We start from the raw sequence: 25,005 nt of genomic DNA, 5'->3' as shown, positions 1-25,005 counted from the left end.
AATCCAGATTCCCTAGAATTATCCACTAGGATCTAATACAAAAAATCATGTCGTAACAATTACTCTCCCCTTATAGGATTGTTTTTGAGATGGTGTAGAGGGGCATTAAGGGTGTACTATGGTATTATCTATGGTTGAAACTACTTACCCTATGGAATTGGCTTCTCATGGAAAGGGTTTGTCTGTTATTCTTGTTAGCCTTCCCTTTAGGTTTTGGACCAATTGTCATTTCATCATGCTTTTTCTTTTAGGTGGACTAGGATCTTTTGGATTTGAGTTAGTAATGCTCTAGGGTTGATAGTTCCAAATACTCTCTTAAGGAGAGCTCTCCTTCTTGTTTGAGCATGAAGAGAGGTCTTTAGTATATTCTCCTACTGGCCCAAGAGTATGAGGATGTGAAGTCCAACCCCTTGAATTTCTCATAAATTTGGTATTTTAAAGATGAGACTTAATTTCTAGTCCTTCCATGTTGACATGGACTTAGTGTGTGTGATTTTGGATAACCAAGATGTTACCCCATCACCAACTCTATAAATGCCAAGATCAAAGCTCTCGGAATCTTGACTCCCAAGTTGTGAATATTGTGAATGGCCACGATGAAAAGAGCTTTGTGGAGTACCCCTTCCCATGCCTAGTCTTGTATAATTTCCTTAGGTTTAATGCTAGTCATATTGTGATCCATCTTCCTAGAGAAAAAGCGTGCTATTTAATAATTCAATATTCATAGGTAAGGGATTCACTCCCCCTAGTAGATCCCTCTTGTTCCTCTCTAGGATAGCTCACCATGTCCATCTAGTGAGAAACTTGTGGAAGATGGTACTCTTTCAAGTGACAGCTTATCCTCATCCCCTCCAACTTCATCTAATGAAAAGCTTAGATCACTCCCCTAGAGTATGAACAAACCAAAGATATGGGATTAGAAACCCACTACTCCGGACCACTCTAATTTCAAACATAGTATCCTCATTTTGGAGCTCCAACCACTCACCTTTTGTCAAGTAGTGCCTGCAAATTATCCGGCGCCTTTTACATCCCATGTAGATATCGAGATGAATGCTCTTCCCAATGCATGTACTAAGTAGTAGATTAAGAGAGCAAATTATTATTTTCTCTGTTTTATGTTGATGGTTGGAGATAGTCAATCAACCCTCTAAGCTTGTCGATTTCAATGGCCCATTTAAAAATTTATTAGCACAAATTAGTTAGCTTTGAGTTTTGAGTGCATATGGATTAGGGAAATAGTTGATTGGACCTTTGGGTCACATCGCTTCATCCTTCTTGCAAGACATCATGATGTCGATGCAAAGAACATCAATAGAAGATAATACAAGCATCCAATTTGGAACATCCCGTGCTTATTTTAGGCCTTGGGTTCCAATCATGTAAATCATCCTTCTAATGGTAGTGTAGGACTCAATGGGAACTAGCCTTAATTTGACCAATTTACTATTCCAATCATCTAAATCATCCTTCTACTGATGGTGTAAGACTATATATCATCAAAATAGCCTCAATTTGACCAATTCCAATATTCTACCCATCTAAATCAACTTGTTTAGCATGATTTTGGTGCACTAAGGCCTTACTTTTGCCACATCTATAAATAAGTGTCACTATAAACGACATCCCAACTACCCTACTAATATGTCACTTGTGATTCCTAATGGAGATATTTTGCTTTGGTATGCTAGTTTTATGACAAAGGGTGACCTTTTAATGGGGATCTATCCCATTGGTTGTAGATATCTATGGAGATAGCATTTATTTCGAAGACACTAGAAACATATCTTACCATCTTGGCAAGGCCCCGGTGAAACATGCAAAAGTGGTGTAGAATTTGGGGTAATAACATAAGGAGCTTCATCAGTCATCAAGATGGGCCTCATGAATAGTCAAGGTAGAGAAAAGTGGTATAGGATTGGAAAGATACCAAGGTGAGCTTCATCAATCCTCAAAGGGCAATGGCAATAAACCTCAACTATAGGAACTATCATGGAACATGAGGATGACCTTCTAGCATAAGAATTTTGGAATTGGTGCATCCATGCCCACAAATAAGGGCTCAAGATGCTAGCATAATAACAAGTTGAGCCCATAAAGTAATACATGTTGAGAAAACAAACAACAGAGGTAGAAATCCAATAGGCCAGGCAATGATTAGATGCCCTAAAAGCAATTTTGATTTCACCCGTTTGAATGGAGCAACACACGAGTGGTTGATAATTTACATTCTCAAGTCCATGGAAGTCCAACAAACAAACAATGAGAGAACAAAGGATATAGCCTCATGACTTAAAAACAAAAATGTTAGTCACAACCCAAAGATATGGGTTCCTTGAAAATTATAAGAAGCTCAACTTCATAGCAAATTATATGGAAACATGTGAATTTGCAATTATAGGGTATCTTATATATAGTGCCATACGCACTTTTAGATACTAACCTCCCCATGACTTCATCCACTCTTAATAAATCACATGCTCTTATTATAAGCATATTTATGTATCTGTAAGACTAACTTAATATTTTTCTTGATGCATCCACTTCATTAGGCATGATTATTATAAGAAGGAGCATGATGAACATTTATAACCAAACCTTGTTAGGGCCCCCTAATGTTCCCAAAACAAAAATATAATAATCAGTTGTTGTGCGGCAAGAGGATGGTGTGATTGAGAGGGCAAAAAATGAACATCATGACAAGTTTCTCCACTGCCTGCTGTGAGTCTCTAGAAGCTTCCGCATTGCCTTGCGCACCGATAAAGACCAGTCCCCCCCAGAGTAGGAGGGCAGAGAGGGGGAGGGGGGCAAGGACAGAGAGGTTTGCGGGCTTACGATAAGGCATGCATGGCCTGCCTTTAATGTCTTCGAGCCAAGGTGTGAGATAGACAAATTAATTGAATTTTGGAGAGAGAGTGAATACAATTTTCCTAGTGATAGCATTTCAACATTAGAGTGTAAAAATAGTTTGCTAGTAATGATAGTGTTTCACCATTAGAGTGTAGAAATAAGATTCTAAGGAAGGCAATTTTGGAACTATGAGAAACGGTTATAAGCATTTGCAATACTTAATCTTGATTTGGAAAACAAAGTCTAACGACACTTTGTCCTACCACATGTCGATAATCATTTTTTTAACACTTCCTCATGACATGAACATTTGGTGTGTAGGAAATTTCAAGTTGCTTGTTTTTTGGGAAGCTAAATTTATAAGGGTTCAATGTTGAAATAAGTTATGAATGGAACAAAATTTAGAGAAATTTATTTTTGAACCAATCCTAATTTCTAGCTTGGTGGATGTGTGTTTCCTTCTCCGCGTTAATCAAACACACGATCAACCCTCCAACTAATTCCCTTCACGAGCAAAGTGATTGTCGATTCTCTGAACTCAAACCCCTTAGCTACGTTGAAAGCCAACTCATTGTGGTACTCACATAGGGTGATCTTAGCTACATTAAAAGCCAACTCATTGTGGTACTCCCATAGGGTGATCGTGAAATTATGTCTTGTGAATGTGTTAGTAGAGTTTAATACACCATAACTTATTCTTTTCTTAAGCCTTCCGTCAAAGGCTGGGGTTGTGCGTCATGCGATCTCAGCCATTCGATTGCGATTTCTGCATAATGGTAATTTGCACCTTGGCCAAAACAACTGCTCGTTTTCCAAGAAGGACAGGTGGTGCACTCCCCATGCCTATGATGGAAGGGAAAGGGGGGGGTCCACCTTTCCCTACGGGCTGCCCGCCCACTCGCCACCGCAAGGCCCGCCCACCCGCTTGCCATTTTATGAGGGGGAAAGGCGTCCCCCCTCCCTTTCCAAATATGAGAGTGTTCGGGGCGTTTCAAAGGGAGCAAAGTGGAAAGAGAGCTGCTTGAATCCTAGAGGCTGGGTGAGTGAAGGGAGCACGGTACTAGGTGTTTCACGTGGGTGACTGAAGGAAGGCGACTAAGGAGTAGGTAGGTAACAGGTTCATGCAACGAGTTATTAGTGAATTGTTATGAATTTAGAGTGTTTTCTAACGCATGTGCGTTTGCCGCTCGTTGAAGGGTGGGAGTTCAAAGCTGTGATGATGAGTAAAGGGGAAGCAGGCTGGCAGGGGTGGATGGTCACTGGTAGCTGCTGGCTCACCTACCGCGCCAAGGTGCTGTGTTGGCAGTGGCCGCGGCATTAATGATGAGTCTTGTGTGTAGCCGTTGTCAAGGGCGCCATGCAAGGGACACTCAAACTTCTTCATCTTTGTGAACAAGAGAAAGAGAACAAGAGAAAGAGAAGAGAATTCTCCTATTACTACTACTATCACTACGACGCACGTACGCGCGCACTGTGAGCCTTGAGTACATTTTGCAAAGCCTCTTGGCTTATTTCTTCTGCTGCGGCACTCTTTGGCTATGGCTGCTTCGTCTCCTTCCTCTCGTCTCATGCAGCTGCTACTGCCTGTGGTGGTGGCGTTGTTGGTAAGCCAGTGTCCGTCTCCCTCGCTCTCCGCCACCACCGCCGCGCCTGCCCCTTCCACCGACTGCACCTCCGTCCTCCTCAACCTCAGCCCCTGCTTGGATTACGTCACAGGCAACGGCACCACCCCTCCGGGCAGCGACTGCTGCACTGCCCTCAAACCCGTCGTCGACAACAACCCCATCTGCCTCTGTTCCCTCTTCAACACCACCCTTACCAGCATGTTGGGGGTGACCGTCAACCTCACCGCCGCTCTACAGCTGCCCTCTATTTGCAAGCTCTCTACTCCCCCCGTCAGCGAGTGTGCAGGTTCCTTCCTCTTCGTCTTCCTCTTCCTTCTCTGGTTGTATTATCTCCTCTTGTTTCCTTCCAGTGTTGTTCTGAATGTGTTCCGCTGGCTCGATTCTTACTGTGTGTCTTTCATGCAGTATGCAGACGTGCGTCGTCTTGACTTGAGAACACTAACTCGTTTGCTTTTATACCTGGAATTTTTCAGCTCTTGGCATCCCCGTTCCAGGTCCAGTTGCAAGCTCTTCCCCTCCTGGTAAGACCATCTTCCCCCTCTACCGTTCCTTCTCATGGTCATTCGGATCAAAGGCTCCAGCCCAGTTTCTCCAATGTTTCCTCTGATGTCTTTGCAGCTCCTTCCATGTCTCCTAAAGTATCTCCCAGCAAATCTCCGTCTTCAGGTATAACTTCTTCGTCAAAGTTTTTGGTTATCGCAAACATTATTATTACCTTTTTCTTGCAGTTAGTTACTCGAGATCGTTTTTTCAGCTCCCTCCGCCTCGCCTTCTTCGGCTTCTCCAACTCCGGCGGTCTCGCCACCTGTCCCCTCTAGTGCTCCAACGGTCTTGGCCCCAGTTTCTGGCCCGGCTTCATCATCCTCACCTAATCCAACTACATCCCCTCCAGCTCCTGCTCCCAAGGGCTCTTCGTCAACTGGTTCGACGTCCACTCCTCCAGCTGCAGCTCCAAGTGGCTCAGCCTCTGTGTTCCTATCTAGGGCCATTGCGGTCGCAGCGGTGCTCGTCGGCAGCTTGCAGATGCTGTAGAAGTGATGCTTAGGTAGCTTGATGTAAATGCGGTAGCTCCGGCGCGATTTCATCGGATGTGAACTGCTCCTCGAGGATCTTCTTCCTCTACCAGTTCGTTGGTGTCCCTTTTTTAGGTTTGAGTTTCCAAGGTGTAGTCTGCTCGCTGGTGGAGGTTTCCATTCGTTGTCGGAGGGATTTCATTTACTGGATTCTTTTAATTTATTTGCATGGACGCTCAGATTCAGATCATGGTTTCTGCAGACAATGGCAGGCAATATGAGTTAAGAGTAATGTGCTTGAACCTGTTACTCAGATCGTGCTTTTGATCCTGTCTGTTAATGGTGAATTGTTTGTTTGATAAGCGAGTAAGAACGAGCTAATCAATATTTACGTAGTTACAGCCTTTTTAAACTTGTGCATTTGAAGAATATCTCAAGAGTGCAACCTTGGAAAGCACATGTGCTTGTGGCTTGAGTTGGCAATGTAGCAGATCTTTACACGCCTAACGACTGACTCTTGAGGCTTGAAGTGGTGCTACAAGTTTGTTGCACTGTGATCTTCACTCCTAGACTGCTGGTTCCTCTAGGTTTTCGCTAGCTTTATGTAGCCCCCTTCTTTTCGCAAGCTTAACGACTTCAGGCATAACTCATCTTTTGTGAGTTAATGGCCGCGTTGTGAGCACCCAACTAGCACCCAACTTTTATATGCGAATAAGACTGCTGTTTCCTGACAGGTTTAGCTGGCGTTGTTCAGCCCCTTCTTCAGTCTTAATGATATATCCTAAGTTTGCAGAGATAAAGCTGAAATGTCCTCATGTCCGCCAATAGAAAAACTGTTGTATGAACATACGACTGTCAAATTCGAATGAGATACCTTTTCCTAACACAAACGTTCTGGCTTCTTATTTGCCTTAACATTTTACTTTTTGTTGGAAGAAATCTAGAAAGCACACTTAACCTTGATTCGAAAAAGAAAAAGGTACAATTTACTAATTTTGGAAACGTCCTTTTTGGTGTACAATTTGTTTGTAACTCTTGTTCAAGTGCGCAAGATTCAACCAATAGCAGTATTTCAGCCTTCGAAACCGAGATGAAGTGTTGCATAGCACATACCATAATGCTGCCTCAATGTTAAGTTTGCACCGAAAAGACTGCAGCCTTCGACACCAACTTGAAGTGTTGCATACCATAATGCCGCCACAATGTAAAGCTTGCACAGAAAAGCTGGTGTCATGACTGTCAACAAGCCAGGCAGGTTGTGTATAGCATCAAGACTCTTTCTGCAAAAAGCAAGCTATATAATATTTGTAAAGAAAAAATAGTCAAGGGACAAGTAGAGGGGATATTTCCTCAACTTCAGTGATTACAACTCTTTCTAAAGAAGCCACCCTCCAGGCCTGCTTCTAACTCTTCAGATCACATCCCCAGAGCAGCTCTCTACTCAAAAACCAACGTCTTCCTTGATAGAATGTAATATGGCCATCAAGATGACATGATGGCATTCTTCAGCCATTTGGAGAAGTTGGAACAATTCTCATATAGATGAAATATTACATTTGTAATTAGACATGAATGTAGTTTGTTTAACAAATTACAAAAATTTCATTTTCCACTATTAGCTTCTATAAGATATAAAGATTGGGTCATGTTGAGATATTCTGAAAATTACTAAGGCTTCCACTAGATGTACAAAATTTCTCTATGCTCACAATGATAATTCTTCCTTTTTTTTGGTGCTCAAAAAAGAACATTTGATAAATGGAAGATGAACAAAATGTTTGAAATTTTTTTATGGAACTTATCTAAGTTTATACTAGGATGTGGAGTCCACAATGGCAATATTTAAAATATGCAGTATGGTGATGTGTACAAGTTTTTGATTGTCCAGCATTTTATGGAATAGTTATCTTTTTCCTATTTTGGTAACAGCCATTGAAGCTACTTATGGGCACTTACCTTTTCTACTACCGCTCTTTGGGGTTGAATGAGGCTTGCAGCTGCTTACAACCATGGAAAGGGATTGGAACATACTGGGGGGAGCAAAAGTGAACTCCACTTGGGGCATCACTATGCCACAAATCCATGTTTCTTTTAGACCTAGTGGTGAACCACACATGTTCATGCATGAATTGAATCTAAGTGGAGAAGGTATTATACATAACCTAGACTAATCATTAGCTCTCGGTGATGTAGCCACAGATTCCATGCAAAGAGCATAGAAATAGGGAAGAAACACAAGAGAGTGAAGGAATGATGGAAGGGAAAGGCCCAAAAAAAGGTGAAAAAATGATGGAAGGGAAAGGCCAAAAAAAGGGAAAAGGAAGTTGTGAGATGTGAGGAAATCATTCCATACTTTGTAGACACCTAGTGGTGAACCAGACATGTTCATGTATGAATTGAAGCTAAGTGGTGAAGGTATTGTATATGACCTGGACTAATCATTTGTGCTCAATCTTGTAGCCACAGATTCCATGCAAAGAGCATAGCAATAGGCAAAAACCAGTTGAGAAGATGGTTTCCTCACATCTTACAACTTCCTTTTCCTTTTTTTTGTGGCCTTTCCCTTCCATCATCCCTTCACATTCTCTTGTGTTTCTTCCCCTCCTTTCCCCTACCCTTGCGCCTTTAACCCCTATGACATCATCATCATCACTTGTTGCTTGCTCCTCTACCATAGCCACCACCTCGCAAGCTCTCCCTCCCTCTCCTTACCCTTATATCTGTGTCATCGTCTCCATGAATGTCTATGTCTCTCTATGTACACTTGTGTTGGTATGTCTCTCTCTTAGGCATCCCCTCGAGCCAAAGTTGCCCTCATTCCTCCTTCATTCCAACCCTTAGCTCCCCGCTTCCTACACCCAGCCTCTTTCCCCCCCCCTCTCTCTCTCTCCATATGTATATGTATGCACGTATGTATAATATGATCTTATATTGGAGCAACAAACAATAACAACAATATGTGTGAGCTACTAGTACTACACTCTCAAAGTCAGATTCTACAAATGGTTACTAAGAGTCGTGAGAGTGGGATACAATAGTTAGAAACATAGCTCAAGTTCATAAGCCGAACTTTTTAAGGAGAAGAAAAGACAACCATACAATCACACATGCGTAGTCGAGGATTCTAGAAATGGCACACATAAGGCAAAATTGAATGGATATACAACAAATTGAGCTCCAAAATCAAACGGATATATGACAGTTACAAAGTGATGGCATGTTGGGTAAGGAGGGCGTGCTATCCAAGGTGTCTTTTCTTTGTGTGTGTGTGTGCTCACATGCATGTGTGCGTATGTGCATGTGTGTTTCTATGTGCACGTGTGTATGTGTATGTATGTATGTGTGTACATGTGTCAAGAATCTTTTTAGATGCAAAGGCCCCCAAAACCAAGCAAACGTGAAAATGTAGACACACATAACTTCTACGAATGTGAATTCTTGGATGATGTTTTGGTGGAATACCTCATACTTAAGTAACTATATATGTTGAGCATCATTCATAAGATATATGCAAAAAGATTCAATTCACCAAGAAAATCAACACAAGATTACCTATGAAATGAGCCTCTATGAACAATTCCATACCCCAATGGAGATGATGTTGGCAAACATGTTCACCACTACTTTGAGGGCCGTGAGACATTGTCTATGTCAAGCCTCACCTCCCATTTTATACACTGCTCTCTTGCTACAATCGACAGGCAAAGAGGCAAAGTGGGAACGCGCTAGCCGCCTAAAAAATGCATGTTACCAACCCTGCTAACATGAAGAGTAGAATTGGGTCCAAAAAATTCTCCATCTAGCATGCACTGTCTCTAACTCACAACCTCTACATCTGCAACACTTGTTCCTTCATATCCCATACCCCCCAAAGTCCACCCATGAATACAAAGAACCCTACCATCAAATACAAATGGACTACTATTTTGTGTGGGATTCCAACTTTCCATGTTGATTTTATGAAGTAGAAGTGAAAGATCCAAACATGTTTACAAAAGAATCATTAAAAATCTAGCAATTTTTTTGCAAAAACACAAAAATGGTTTTGGTCATGTGAGAAAACAAAGCAAAGATGTGTGTGGCTCCCACCCTTTACCCAAGCATATTTACAAATAATAATAAAAAACCTAGTGAGCTTTTTGCAAAACACAAAAATGGTTTTGGTCATACCAGAAGCTGAAGATGAAAAAAGTGAAAGAAAAGCAAAGATGTGTGGCCTCCCACCATTTACCCTATGGGGTATCTAATTGCAACCTGATAATCACAACAATGCCCCAACATACCTCTATACTTTCCTTTATTTCCTTCCCTACTCACCTCCTCCTGATTCTTGTCCTCGTCGAAACTCAACCTCACCTCTCTTGCTTTAACGGAATCATAAAAAAACCCATCCAAGGGGGGCTCACAGAGTCGTGGGTTCTAGAATAGCATGCAAAAGGCAAAACTAAATGGATCTATAACAAATTGGGCAACAAAGTTGAACGGATCTACAATAATTACAAAGCGATAGCATGTTGGGTAAGGAGGGCTCTCTTCTCCCCCCCGACCCCCCCTCTCTCTCTCTCTCTCATCTATCCTCTCTATCTCTCTCTTTTCTGTTCTCTCTCTCTCTCTCTCTCTCTCTCCACACACACACACACACACACTATTAACTAGAAAATAAATCAAGGCATGAGGCTAGGCGCTAGGCATGGCAACGCTCGAGGGCCATGGAGGAAAAGGGAATGTGAGGGGAGAAGCATTAACATAGGTGGGGAAAGGGATTAAGAGGGGGGCTATGGCACAAGGGGGAAGGAAGAGGGGGAAGAGGAGCATGTACATGATGGGAGGTGGAATGTAGAGATGGAGACATCAAGGGAAGAGAGTCATGCTTTATTTGAAAGGAAGGATGGGGGGGTGAAATCAAAGTACTAGCTAGGTGGCTTTACAAAAATGAGCATGTCCCATCAAGGAATAGCCCCCTCCTTTTATAGCCAAGAGAGGGGGTCTCTCCTAATAAATGCATCCTCCCACATGTATGGTGTGTGTGGAAGAGTCTCCCATGTGAGCTAGGTGGGTATGCACTCTCAATTGTGTGCGACAACCCTTTACCTCATTTTTTCACATAAATCAAACCCCATATCCCAAGTCTAAGATACTACCTTGGTCTCCTCCCAATTTTATAATTCGTTCAAACATCTAGGGGGACAAGTGGAGGGTTGGCACAAGAATTCTTGCCACCTTATCCTACTTTCCTAATTATTTAACTTACATTCTTTGACTATCTACACCCCCCCACATGGGCGTCTCTCCTACATGGAGGGAATAATCCAATATAATATCCATCTCCACTTATTTTATATTACTTCTCCCATGGTCCTTGGGCCATGGCTCACTAAATGCAGGCATGGGGCCGCCTAGGGAGAGGGGTGGCACATGGAGGAACCATGCCACCTTAACATTTTATAATATAACTACCATGGATTATGTACAACACACCTTATGGGTCCTCTTACGTGGAAGGGTGGCACATGGTCATGCCCTACCGCCTCAACCTTGGGCCCTATGCACACCATATTTTATTATACTATTGCCACACATACAAGCACACACATATATTTATGCCTTTTACCTTGGTCAAATTTATCCATAACAGTTCCCCCCCCCACGCAGGGAATGCACAACATTTCCATGCCTGGGACCATCACAAACAAAGAAGGGCTTGAGATAACGCTTGTTGATCACCTTCTTGCCATATGGCTCATGCAGATGCTGTACTTGTACAAACCCATTGCTATGTTCCTTGATGACTTTGTATGGACTGGTCCACAATGGAAGGAACTTTTTATCCATTTGGTGGTCCAATCTATTATCAAAGCATAGCACAACATCCCCCTCAGCAAAGTGTCTTTCCCATCCCTTGTGAATCTTAGCATCCATGTGCGCCTTTTGTCAATTCTTTTGGATCTCTGTTAGATGGAGTGCAAGGCGTCGAGTTTCATCTAGCTTCTCAAGTTGTACCAACCTGGCCTCTACATGTTCATCTTTTGTCATCCTCTATTCTCGTGCCAATCTCAAGGCCGGAATCTCTATCTCTAGTGGTAAAACTGCCTCAGTACCGTACACCAATTCAAAAGGAGTGTGACCTGTAGACGTTTTATGGGTGATGTTGTAAGCCCACATGGCTTCGGTGGCCTTCTGATCCCACTAGCTCATGTTTCCCATGGCCATTTTTCCCATGGTTTTACAAAGGAGGCCATTGGTCCGCTCCGTTTGTCCCATGGATGCTGGATGATAGATGCTAGAAGTGTGGTGATCAATACCCATGCGATCCATGAGCAACTCCACTGCTTCATTTAAGAATGGACTCCCATGGTCAGATACTATTTCCATCGGTGTCCCAAACCTTGTGCAGATACGTTCAAATATGAAATTTGAAACTACCTTACCATTTGCAGCGGGGAGGGCAATAGCTTCAACCCACTTAGTGACATACTGAGTGGCTACCAGAAGATTTTTCTTTTTGCGGGCAGTCATGGGTAGGGGCCCAACAAAATCTATTCCCCACTTCTAAAACGGATGGATGGACATCACTGGGTGATGTTGCCCAGGACACAAATCCTTCCTACCAAAGAATTGGCATGGTTCACAAGTTTTGCAATACATAGTGACATCCTTGAACAAGGTCGGCCAATAGTACCCAGCATGTAAAATCTTCTTAGCTGTATAGTCACCGACATAGTGGCCTCCACAAAATCCATCATGATAATGCTTCAATACCTTAGGTATTTCATCTGCATCAATGGCCCGTCTTAGTACCCCATCCATGCCTTGACGGTACAACACCCCATCAAAGAGAGTGTAGCGCCTACTATTTCTACAGATCTTCTTTCTCTCATAGCTAGTACTTTTTGGAGGAAAGGAGAAAGTAGTTAGAAATCTATAGATTCCACCGTACCATGGATCCCCAACTTCTATGGCCACTACAAGGGTTACATTGAGGCACTCCTCTAAATCAATCAAAGCATTCTTCAAGTTGGAATAACCCCCGTTTATAATTTTGAAAGAAAAATCATATTCTTGTAGAACTGCCAACCATTTGGCCAACCGGCCCATGGGATTTGGTGATTGAAGAACCTGCTTTGCAAGACCATTGCTAGAGATTATAATGAAGGACTTTCTAGGCACATAATGCTTAAATTTCTCAATGCAGAACACCAAAGAGAAGGCATGCTTGTCAACTTTAGAGTAGCATCGTTCAGTTTTGAGCAATTATCGAGAAGCGAATCGGATGGGATACATGAACCGATCCTCCCCTTGCTGGAGAAGAATACCTGCCAGAGTGTGCTCACCAAACCCAGGATTCATATAGAAAGTCTTTGACCAATCAGGATTGCGTAGAATGGGTTCTGAAGCCAGAGCACTCTTGATTTGTGCAAACCCATGATCAAATCCTCATCCCAAGAGAAATCAACCCCATCTTTTAATAGCATAGTCATGGGTCACATCAAAGCAGCATATTGATCAATGAAGTGGTAATAGTATCCTGCTAGATTGATAAATGAGCGTACCTAACGTTTGGTTGTTAGCGGGGAGAGCTTGAGGATAGCTTCTACCTTCTCGGGGTCAGCAGGCTTGACACCCTCGGATGAGACAATATGCCCCAGTAACCTCCCTTGAGTGGTCCCAATGGTGCATTTATCAGGGTTGATACTGCCATTTGCATCATTGACCTTTGGAAGGCCAACCTAACCTTCATGACATGCTCCTTACGTGCCGAGAATATACAAAAATCATCTAAAAACACCTCTAAGAAAACCCCCAAATAAGGAGCAAACGCCATCTGCATAAATCTTTGAAAGGTAGTAGGAGCATTGGTGAGGCCAAATGGCATTACTTTGAATGCAAACATCTCCCAGGGTGTGGCAAATGTGGTTTTAAGCACATCTCCTCAACAATTCTGATTTGATAAAACCTGGAGTAACCATCACAGAAAGTATACGTCTCATGACCACTTACCTTCTCAAGAATGAGGTCTTGAAAGGGAAGAGGATGATGGTCCCTCTTGGTGGCCGCATTGAGTTTCTTATAGTTGATGCAGACCCGCCACTTGTTGTTTTTCTTTGGGGTGATTACCACTGGTGAAACCCATTCAGTATTATGGATCGGAATAATAAACCCAGCTTCTACAAGCTTTCACAACTCTAAGTGCAAAGTGTTGGTCTATAGGGGCCCTAACCTATGATACTTCTGAGCCACTGGCTTAGCATCAGGCTTCAGCTCTATCTTGTGTTCTATGGCAGTCACATGGCAAAGGTGGTGGTAGCTAGTTGCGAAGAGGTCAGGGAAATCTTTGAACATTTCTAGGAACTCATCTTTCTCACTCAGAGTGAGGTTAGGGGAAAGCATAGATTCAAGCTGTTGAGGACTAGCTGTTACCTTTTCTATAGGTGGCGGGGTCGAAGACACCCCCATCATGTAAACTTCTTCCTCTGAGAACTCCTCCCCCCATCTGAATCTTCCATTGACTCAGACACCGAGGATGAACAAGTATCACTGTCCTACTCCTCTTTTTCTTCTGGTTCAGTGGCACCTAATTGCACTGGGATCTTCTCCTTTGAAGCACCAAAAGACATGTGTCCTGTCTTCCAATAGCTAACTGCATCACTCTTTCTCAACCACGGTCTCCTGAGTATGGCTAGGTAACTCCTGCCTATATCTTTGATGTCCACTTCATAGAAATTGACGGTGGTGGTCAACCCATTGACAGTGATGGGCAAACCCTCAATGACTCCTAGCGTGGCGAGTTGTCGACCATCTGCTACCTTGTTTCAAGTGGAGGAACGCCTTGTGCATTACAAATTCAACTTTTTCATGATATGGGCCACCATGATATTACATGCAGCTCCCCCATCAACACACACTTTTGATACTGCAATTATTTATGATTACATCTACTGTATGCGGGTGCCGATCAATTTCTTCAGAGATAGAAGAAACCTCTCATACCTTTCTCTTTCTCTTACTCCTCCTTATTGAGAGCCCTTGCTACAACTCACGTCTCACCTCAGGGCTTAATGCTAATAGTTGAGGAAGCGTGATGCTCAAAGACCGATGAGCAAGGTCTTGAATGACTGAATAGTCTCCTTGCCCTGAGTCGATGGGAAAATCTGAGGGCGACCACTTACTCTTACGAGATCTTTTAGTCTTCTCTATTGGTGGGTCTGCCATCTCAGCATTTGAGGGCTCTGAGAAAGACACCTTCTTCCTGGGGCAGCCTCGTCCATGGTTTGGAGAGGGGTCCGAGGTGGTGCGACTTCTTTTCCCGAGGTCAAGGATCTCTACATCAGAATCCTCGATGCCTAATTCACATAGAAGGTTCACCCTTGGAATATTGGGACATTCCGTGCGATAATGACCCTTCTGGTGGCACTCGTAGCACATAACATTGGCACATTCTCTTAAAGGGCAATTGGCTTGATTTCTGATGCCCACAATCGCAAGCTGAAGATCATTCAGGGCCTTGGCTAGGTCATTAACTCTAGGTTCTTTAGTAGGAGGGGCCAGGGGAGTAGGAATGATGGGAGCTCATGGGTGAGGCTAGGGAAATCTTCCAGGTGGAGGGTGAGGATATACACCTTGTTGAGGTAAGCACCTAAGGGAGGACCATACATTTCAGGTGGAGGCAGTGGATACATCCCTGATGGGGGGTGGGGGTATGCCCCTGAGTTGGACCACCCAGGATGTTGTTGCAAGAATTGAGGGGGTTGCGGAGGGACAACTGTCTTCTTTGAAGCGGGGTCAGATTGAACTTTATCAAACTTTTGAGTAATCTCATGTGCTAGCACCATGGTTTCTAGATTCTCCCATTTAAGCTTGAGGTGGAATTCGTCACTTGCTCCTGCTACAAGGTAGCCCAGCACATGCTCAGTCATTCCAACTCGAAATTCGGCATTGTCCTTCTGCGTGGCAATTAAATGGTCCAGGAGCACGGTCGCTCGATCTACATATCGATGCACTGTCTCACTTTCTGACTACTTCAAGTTTGCCCCTGCAGGTACACATTCTCCGGCTCCTCTTCTTTGTCGAAATACTCAATCATCACTGTTGTCAACCTTGGCCAACTTTGGCGAACGTCTTCGGCTTTCTTCTCATACCACACTTGAGCCAAACCCTTTAGAAATGTGGGAAGAACCAACATCCATCTATCTTCAGTAAGAAAGTTGAGAGAAACACAATGGCACTTGAAGGCCACAAGATACTCATTTGGATTTTCTTCAACCCATCCACAGAACATGGGAATGTCAACCATGCTTGGAAAATGGAAAAGAGAGAGATGAAATGAGGCTTATCTATTGGCAAACAATGGAAAGAGGTAGCTTGAACTGAAAATCAGGTGAAGATACATCCACAAAGCACACATAGGCAGGGTAGGGTGTGACTGGTGTATTGTGAAATACTACACGGGAAGAATCTTTAGCATAGAATAGCTCATAGACAATCTTAAAAGGACCAACCCTCATGATATTGCATCCATATTTAGAAGCGAGGGTTAGAGACACGACACTGCATGAGGTTGTTCATCAAGGCAAACAAGAATGCCATGACAAATGTCAACAGTTGGAGAGCTTGCACATCACCTTCAGCTTCTTCCAGTTCTTGTAGTCGCCATGCTATTTCTTCAAGGGGTGTGCGGTTTGGCATCCTTCTTTTGAGCAATGTCCTTAAAGGCCTTTCTGATGATGTTTCGAAGTTAGTAGACTCATATCAAATATGCCCAACACTTAGTTTCATGATGACCACAACCTTTGCATTCTTTACAAATGATCACCCTCATTTGTGGCTTGTAGCTTTGTTGGGGCAGTGCTTCCACTCGTTTCATGCGTGATTGAAGTACAAGCTTTACGTGCCAAAAAATCAACAACTAAATTTTGAGCTCGAGGGATATGCTGAATTTTTATCTCGTCAAATTGTTGGCAAAGTTCCAATGCTTGTTGATGTCATGGAATCAAGCCTTCGCTCCACACCTTCTACCTTCCACTAACTTGTTCACACATGGGTTGAGAATCTCCATGCACCTCAAGTTTCTTGATGTGATGTTCTTGCGCCTTTTGTAGCCCAAAAATGAGTACCGAGTACTCAGCTTGGTTGTAAGTACTTGCAGGTGCAGACTTGCTATAATAATACACCTCACCACCTAGTGAAGTGAGCTTCATACCCATACCGGTAGCCTTGATCAAAGGTTTGTATGCTCCGTCAAATTGAAGAATCCAAGATATCATCACATCAAGACTAAAATCCGGACATCCCAAGTTTCTCGGTAGTCCAAGATAGGTAGAAGGAGAGGGTGGGGAGAATTCAATACTTGAGAAAGATGTTCAGCACCAAATAAACTTGCAATCCTTTGTTTTTAGACCAAAAAGAATTACAACTTGAAGCTCAAAATGTGGCGCAAAGGGTTGATTAGGTACAAAGGGATTCTTTGGTCGAAACATTACCGACCACAGTCGAGCCCTAGAAACCTTTGTAGTGAGGTCGAGAAGAAATCATTCAAGACGAGCTTATCCACAGGAATTAATAAGCAGATGCACCAAATCTCCCCCCAAGCTTGTGGATCATCCCACTCTTGGAAGAATGTCACCCTTTTAATTACCTCCGATGCAGCAAGTAGCTTGATCACTGCACAATGAGTAGAATTGGAATCAAAGCCCTTCCAGTGTATCACTAATTCTTGACCTTGAATCATCCACGGTATATCATCCCACCCGTCGTCTCCTCGGGCAATGCATTGTACAATCAGTTGTTGAAGATCGACATGAAGATCAAGAAAGAGATCTTGCCAATTGGTAGCCGTAATGAGTGGAGGACCAAGCACCAAATCCTTTTTTTGCATATCTTGCAAAAAAGTTTGAGTAGCATCATTCTTAAGTCTCCGAAACCCTACCATTACTAGTGACCTAGGTGGAAACCTGTACATAAGCATGAAAGGACTAAAACTAGTACTCGAATGCTTTGCACTATTTTATGCAAATTCAATCATGGGCAAATAATCTTTTCATGAATATTATCGCTTGGAAACATAAGCACGAAACATATCTTCCAATAGTTGATTAACTACTTCTGTCTGCCTTTCGAAAAGCTCACAACATCAAGTACAAGACTTGCGGCAAAACTATAACCATACCAAATGACCCAAAGAGCACCATTGGACTACATAGCGAAATACTCTTAAAAGAGGGGATGATCATAGAGATAATCTTGGGAAACCTAGACATAAATGATGGCATCGTTAATGGAGTGAATGAGATTTTCAAGCATGCAAAAAACAAACAATGAAGCACAAGTCGTATGGATATAATTCTTTTTTGAGAACACCAAAAAAGAAACACGATTACAAAATAAATACTCTACAAGCAAAACACACCACCATTGAACTGGACTCCTATCCTTGAAGCCAAGCATGAATTCCAAGTTGGAAAGAACCTCTCAAATAGTTTGCAGAAAGCAATTTCCTATGCAACGTGCAATAAGCAAGAACCATACATTGTTCCCAAGTATTGTCCATGGACTCCCTAGCATTTGATCCTTCGATGAACATTAAAACACACGGCCTACTTTACACTTATTTGTCTCACACATGACCCCAAAATCGTACCTCCTAGCAAATATAGAAGACAAGCATATCAAAGTGGATGACTTGGTTTTGCAAGAAATAAACCTCTTTAAAAAAATAGCCCAATGGGCATTCGGCCAATGACAACTCCACCTAGATGCCAACATCGACTTCAACATATAGAGCCTAGACACAAGATCCATGAAAGTCATATTCAAAATACTTGCTTCCCTGTAAAAGTATTCATAAGTCCACAATACTATGCCTACAAGAGACACACATACATCTGGAACAAGCTCCACATATACCAACTTTTCGAAACATATCAACATGAACAGGCGTTGGACTCACTACATATTTTAAGCATAATATCAACCTCATCAAAGCACAAGGCATATCGAACAAAGAATCAAAATGCCTTCTCACCATAATTAAACACAGTGAAAAGAACATATTCACAATAATAAACGTCTACAAGTCACCAAGAACAAATACAATGGCATTCATTGAAAAGATCCACTAATACTCTAATAAATTCAAGGTTCAACTCCAACATATATCATAGGGGAATTCAATATTGACTACAACCATATATCAACAAACAAGACAAAACTACAATCCTTCATGTCCCTTAAAAAATTTAGACAACTCATTAATGTCCCAACACAATAATTCATGGGTCCACAATCGACCACATTTGGACAAATGACAAAAATAAGCACATCACTACTGGAACAAACTTCATATTGGTCTAATCACTCTTTGTAATATGCCATTCCACCCATCATATAAAATAAATCTATAACCTCCCTTGAATTTCATGTTTCAATTGGGACAGGCCTATTGAATCCAATTCACCTTGTTTTCTAAAGCGAGTTATTTACCTTTTGGTGCTAGATGTGCAAATGAAATCATTGAATTAGTCCACTCTTTTTTTCTTGAAGAGCTTCAATAAAAGCAGTGCAATTAAATGAATTTACATTTTTCACCACGAGCAATGACTGGTGTCCCAAAAACCCACTGTAGCAAATCACGGGCCATAGTTATTGCTTTTTTCATGAAAACATGACAAATACTCTAAGCAAAAATAATTCTACCAAGAAGTAAAAACTTTTGCTGAGAATTGATAAGCAATAAAAATAGGATTGTGATTAGTCTAGTATGCTCCAATTGTCCCATAATAGCTGCTTATTATAGGAGCACTTATACAAATATCATCAAGTTGAGAGGCATAAATCGTTGTTGATATTTTATTTATTAAGTGTAGACCATGTCTTTCCATAAGCGTTTTAATTGCTCTTTTTTTGAAGCTTTAACAAGAATGTCAATGTTAAAGTCCCCTAGCACAAATGTTGGATAATTAATTGGCTTTTGATTTAGTACTTGCACCAAAGTATTGCAAGAAGATGTCAAGAGCACATGCTTTGATTTGATACATTGCTAGTGGATCTACATGGAATTGTCTTGCACTTAATGGCTTCAAAAGGTAAAGGTTTTCTTTGGTTCACACCCTTGAAAGCACTATATAAGTGATACCTTGCTCTAGTCAACTAGTAGGTCCAAAAAATAATATTTCTAGTGTTAAGCCATGTGTAGGATGCACCATTCTTGTGAATGCTAATTAACCCAGGTATTATGTTGAAGAGATTGTGTAGTTCATCTTCTTGCCTATTTGTAAATTCCTTAGTGATTGGAAGTATTGCTATCTAATGTTGCTCAATATGATTCTTGTATAGATGCCTTATTCATGGATGAGTGTAGGTGCCAATGCAGAGATTTGAAAATTGTACCCTCATAATTGTCAATGAATCAGACTTTGTTGTACCCTCTATTCCATTCACAAGACACTTTTGTGAGAAATGACGTGCGATAATCATCTGTAGCATATGGATCCAATAGAATTGAGCATCGGTGTTTACATCCCATAATGGTGCCAATGATTTAGCAAATGGATTTATCCAAGCATCAGCTAGCTTTCTTTTCCAAAACAATGTTGATCATCTTAGATTTGCTCGCATGCACTCAATGTATTTATCTTTGATGAGCTATAATTTTGCCAAAAAATCTTGTAAGCTTTTGTGCTACACTCAAAGTCAAACCATTTAGCTCCCTATATACACTTGCCAAGGTAGCTTTAGTTTCTTTAGCTTTACTAGTAAGGGTTCTAAAATAGTTGCTTCATCCCATTGGAGGCAATAAGAATTGAAATCTACATATTACTTTTTCCTTTTTTTGGCATGTGCGAGTATGTTTATGGCACTACGCTATTTGCAATGGCTCAAAAAGTAGCATGCTTTCACAAGAAATATATTCATTAACAAAGTTTGTTGTTGCTTCATTTGTTTTTTGATCGCAAATACAAAAGCTCCTTCAATCCATAGCAAAGCATGGTCGTGCTCACTTCCTCGACTCTAAAATTTAGTTGCGGTTTAGTAGTCTTTCACCCGCTTGAAAATCCTCTCATGTACCATTACAATTTCCTTAGTCCCTTACATGGTGATTGTAATAACGTGCACAAGTAACAAGATCATCACAAGCCAGCTGATGCACTGGGATTTCATCTATGCTACAAGCTAGTTGAGAATTGCGTAGTTTTTTGAATGCATTTAGCAAGGCCATCTAATTACTCTCCCCACTTGTGAATGTTACGAAGAAAGTTGGAGGATCCAGCTATAGAACCATTGCACATAGGTTTTTCTGTTGATGTTGCTAAAAGCCAATATTTGATTTCGAGAGCAAGTCCAAATTTGGCTTATTTTTAACATCTCTCGTGGAAATGGGTCTGTCGTTGAGTTGTGCTTTATGTATTCAAATCCATGTTATGCTAGCAATGATTATGTATCAAAATTTTTATTGCCTTGAAAAAAAGATTTTGCATATGCAATGCAAATTGAGGGTCTTTATGTACAATTTTCCATTGAGTAAATTTTTGATTAGGTAAACATATTTAGCATAAGTTCATGACTTGGTTTCCCAAAGAAGAGTGTTGAATAATTTAGCTCCTCACAGTATTTATCTTTGTACATTATACTCATTGGCTTTTGGTTTTCACTTGGAGCAATTATAGCAACAACTGAAGTTGAATTGAAATTTTCATTTGCATCAATATATCCATGGATCATCAAATTTTTTGCATTGGTCTTCCAAATCTATGTATTCCTCGTTTGATTGGAAGTGTAAGTCTTCTTTATGTTGCTGAGTTTTCATCCATAGCTAAAAATGTGGAAGCCACATATGTGAAATCGAGATATGTCCTTGCATATATACAAAGGCATTTTGATGAGTTGATGCAATTCTTTCATCACCAAATTTGCCTGAATATTACCACTTGTATATGGAGTTTGATATTCTAATTTTCTTTTAACTGATGCTACACTGTCTAGATTAGTAGCAACATTTATAGTACTTACTTTTAACAAATATTGGCCAAAAGATAAGTGTTGACATATTTGGGCAAATGTGGCATGCGGTGCAATTAGCCTTTCTTCAAGCTCTAAAAGTACCTACACTTGCTAGATTAGCTCATTCATTTTCATGTGCTTCGATGATGCCAAAGTGGGAACTTAAGCTAGTGCTTACAAGATGAACATATAGCATTGCCATGTGCTTATTTAATATTTAAATGATAGTCTCTCACAATAGCAACAAGAATATGTAGGTGTACTGATTGTTGATAGGAAAGTTTGTAAGGCTTTGTTTTCTTTTTCCTCAAAGTGTTTTTTCTCCTTGAACCCCTTGCATTTTTTTATTTTGCTACTGGTCTAATTTATTTTCAAGATATTGAAGACACCGAGACATTTGAGCAACTTTCCTCCCTTGTATGTTTAACTGCCACACAAATAGTTGCCACAACTTTAGTACTCGATAATGAAGGGGTACCGATTGCAAGAGATAGCATCTCCATATCACCGCATTTGAGGTGCCATGTTTCAGTTCCCCTTCAACTCCTGGTCCTTGGCATTTTGTGACAAAGGTTTGACAGAAGCTCTTTATTGCTTTCTTCCACTCAACGCTTGGCTCCTGATTATTTTTGATAGAGGCTTCGGGAAGCTTGCGATTATTTGCTTTTTTTCCTAAGGTACTTTAGATGTTCCATTATCTTTTTGCAAAGGAATACCTTTTCCACGATAAGTCTCTTTGTAGCACTTGGAGATTCCCATAGTTGATTCATGGGGCATGCTATCTTGAATCAATTGCAAGGATGCATCTTGTTCACTAGAAAAAAAAAGAATTCCCAGCCCTAGCAATATTTTTTTGGACTACATTGTCAAATGCAGGTTTTGCCAACTTTGTCTTAATCAAGATCCATAATGTTGCCAGTTGAGCATTATTGAGGGTCAAACTATATGGATGGTCCTTGAGCTGAAAATGATTCTCCATCCTCAATAATTGGTTCAAAGTATGAAACATGCATTGAATTGTCATGGTACAGAAGCTAAAAGGGAGCTAGCACAAAATTTGTCTGTATTGACAATAAATTTTCTTCTGAGATAAAGACCACACATAGATTGGCCTTCTAAGGTACTCGGAATCCCAAAGTAGACAAAAATGGTCACCCCAGATCCCATTGTTTGATACCATCCTGCCCATACACAACAAACATTCTTCATAGTTTCATACCCCATGCAATGTTTCCAACAACTATGGAACTAGAAATGTCTTTAAACATTCTACCACCTTTGGAAAATTTTGGCACAGCACATCCCTAAATTCATTTACTATCACAACTCCTTGGTTGATGGTTCTGAATTCAACAAACACCTTAGAGTGTCACATAAGAAATCACCAAGAGTATATTCATAACTCTTCACATGCTTCAAGTGGTGCTATTGCAATAAGGAATCGGTTGCCTTGAATTGTTTCATTAGAGAAGATCCTTTGTGCGTGGTGTTTGATCGTGTGATTTGTTTTGCTCTCCTTAAGGACAAAACATTAGACAAATTATTCATATTTACTGGAACCCTTTTCCTCATCTACTATATTAATCCACACAATTGGCTCAAAACGGCTCGGATGCATGGGACAATCACCGTACAAGATCTACAAAGGATTCATTGGGAAAAAGTCACCATGCTTTGCATAAATCTTCTTGTTCACTGAAGGCCACACATGGATTGGCCTCCACAAGTAAGTTGATGGCCACAGAATAGAAAAGTGATCTCCCCACAAGCCACCCTGTGATGTAGAGATGCTCATACATGCGAGGTATTCATCATAGGTTTGCACACCGTGCACACTATGCAATAGTCCTTTGTATAGGTATGTTTTTAGGCAATCTATTGCTTGTTTCTCTTTCCTATGCAAAGAAGCAACAAATTCTTAAACTATAGCAATTCGGATTTCTTTTGATTCAAGTCTATGTTTGTCAAATGCTATATCATATCAAACAAGAAATCCCTAGGGCTATATTTGTAATTTTCCTTATGGCGTAGCTATTGCCTATGCAAGACAATGTCAATTGACTGGTCTTGTTGGTTGTCCTTTTGGATCAATATCTCCATGGGAGTTCCAAAGATAACAACATTTTCTTGAATCATAACATTAATAGAACCAATAACATTCATTGGTGTAGCAAGCAACAAATCTTAACCCTCACTACTTGCAAAGCCATGGCAATACCCTTCATAGCATATGAAGCTTCAATGGTGGATGTTGCAAACATCTCAATAATTGGTTCAAAATTATCACAATTCATATTCCTATCGTCACAAAAAATTTGCAAAAGGCTTTGAAAAATATTTGTGCCCACATTGCATGCACATTGTTTTATTAATTAAAGGCCACATGTATATATGTCTCTGAAGAAAATCAAAAATTCACAAAATAGCAAATTGATTGCCCCAAAGACCACCATGCATTGCTAGAATAGCCATTCACTCAACGTTCTCTTTGCAAGACTGAACCCCATGCAATGCATGTAAAATTCCAAAGACAAACATGTTTCCAGACAATCTATCACCTGCTCATTATTATCGTGCAAACACATTATGAATTTTTGGATCGCTACGGTGCAAAACTCATTAGAACCTACATTTTCCTACATTAGAAAGATTATTTGTCAAACAAACAATCATCAGCTACATACTCAAAGTCAACCACATGGCGTAGCTCCTGTTTTTGCAACACATTAACAATTGTTTCCCTTGTAGCCATCACAAACAAATTATAGATCCAAGCCCCTCACTAATACCCACCCTCTTGCTTTGCACTCCAATTCCCATGCTTCTAGCTATGGAAGAAACATTGCCAAGTTCAAGCTTCCAATCAATCTAGCATTAAAAAATGCAATACCTTAACCTCTTAGACATATACAACACATAGCATGGCTTCCAATTTTGCACTTTCACGAAAAACTTTTTCTAGATTAGCTAAACAATAGCTCCTTCCATTGCATGTAGATTTGCAAGGTATCTTTTCTTTTTGTAGCACATGGTCTTTTAGAAAATAGCTCTACGGGAAGCTTCTTTGATTGCATATAGGTTTGTCATATACCTTTGATTAAAAAAATTATTGCTTTAAGAAATTGTTTCTTGGATTGGCCAAATCATGGTTTATAAGTAGTCAACAAATTCCCAAATGTTAATCCAAATTGTCAATCAACATGTACATAACTAATTTGGCACCGAAACTCCCTCTCATTCTTGTTGAAATAATCATCAACTGAAGTATTTATCCCTAGCAGTGGAGATATCCAAGGGTCTTTTATGTTTGCTCGAACCTCAGTACCATCCCCTAACTTAATTATTGCAGCCATACAATTGATATTTTTTTGTTTGACGTGACGGGAACAACGTGTGCAACTATAAATGTTCTTGCCTATCCTTTGCAAATTTGGTTGCAAACTGAGCATGCAGTCAAAAAAGGGCGAGAAGTTTGTACAAATGTTAACTAAAACCACAAACTTGTAAGAAATAGGGCACATGCC

At 40.9% G+C, this 25,005-nt stretch overlaps 1 protein-coding gene across 1 annotated transcript; it reads left to right on the top strand.

Annotated features, from left to right (window-relative positions):
- Window positions 1–4,091: 4,091 nt before the first annotated feature.
- On the top strand, window positions 4,092–5,733 carry LOC147889952 (uncharacterized). The gene is made up of 4 exons (XM_087390411.1): window positions 4,092–4,761; window positions 4,949–4,996; window positions 5,094–5,141; window positions 5,230–5,733. Exons 1-4 carry the CDS (start codon window positions 4,389–4,391, stop codon window positions 5,505–5,507), a joined length of 747 nt encoding a protein of 248 aa, XP_087246537.1. The 5' UTR covers window positions 4,092–4,388; the 3' UTR covers window positions 5,508–5,733.
- The last annotated feature ends 19,272 nt before the right edge of the window (window positions 5,734–25,005 follow it).

This window comes from Dipteris shenzhenensis, chromosome 19, assembly GCF_047967505.1.
Source record: "Dipteris shenzhenensis isolate YYH24624 ecotype China chromosome 19, Dip_SZ_1.0, whole genome shotgun sequence".
NCBI lineage: Eukaryota > Viridiplantae > Streptophyta > Polypodiopsida > Gleicheniales > Dipteridaceae > Dipteris > Dipteris shenzhenensis.
The sequence above is the reverse complement of the archived record's forward strand: the minus strand, read 5'-3'. Positions and strand labels throughout refer to the sequence as shown.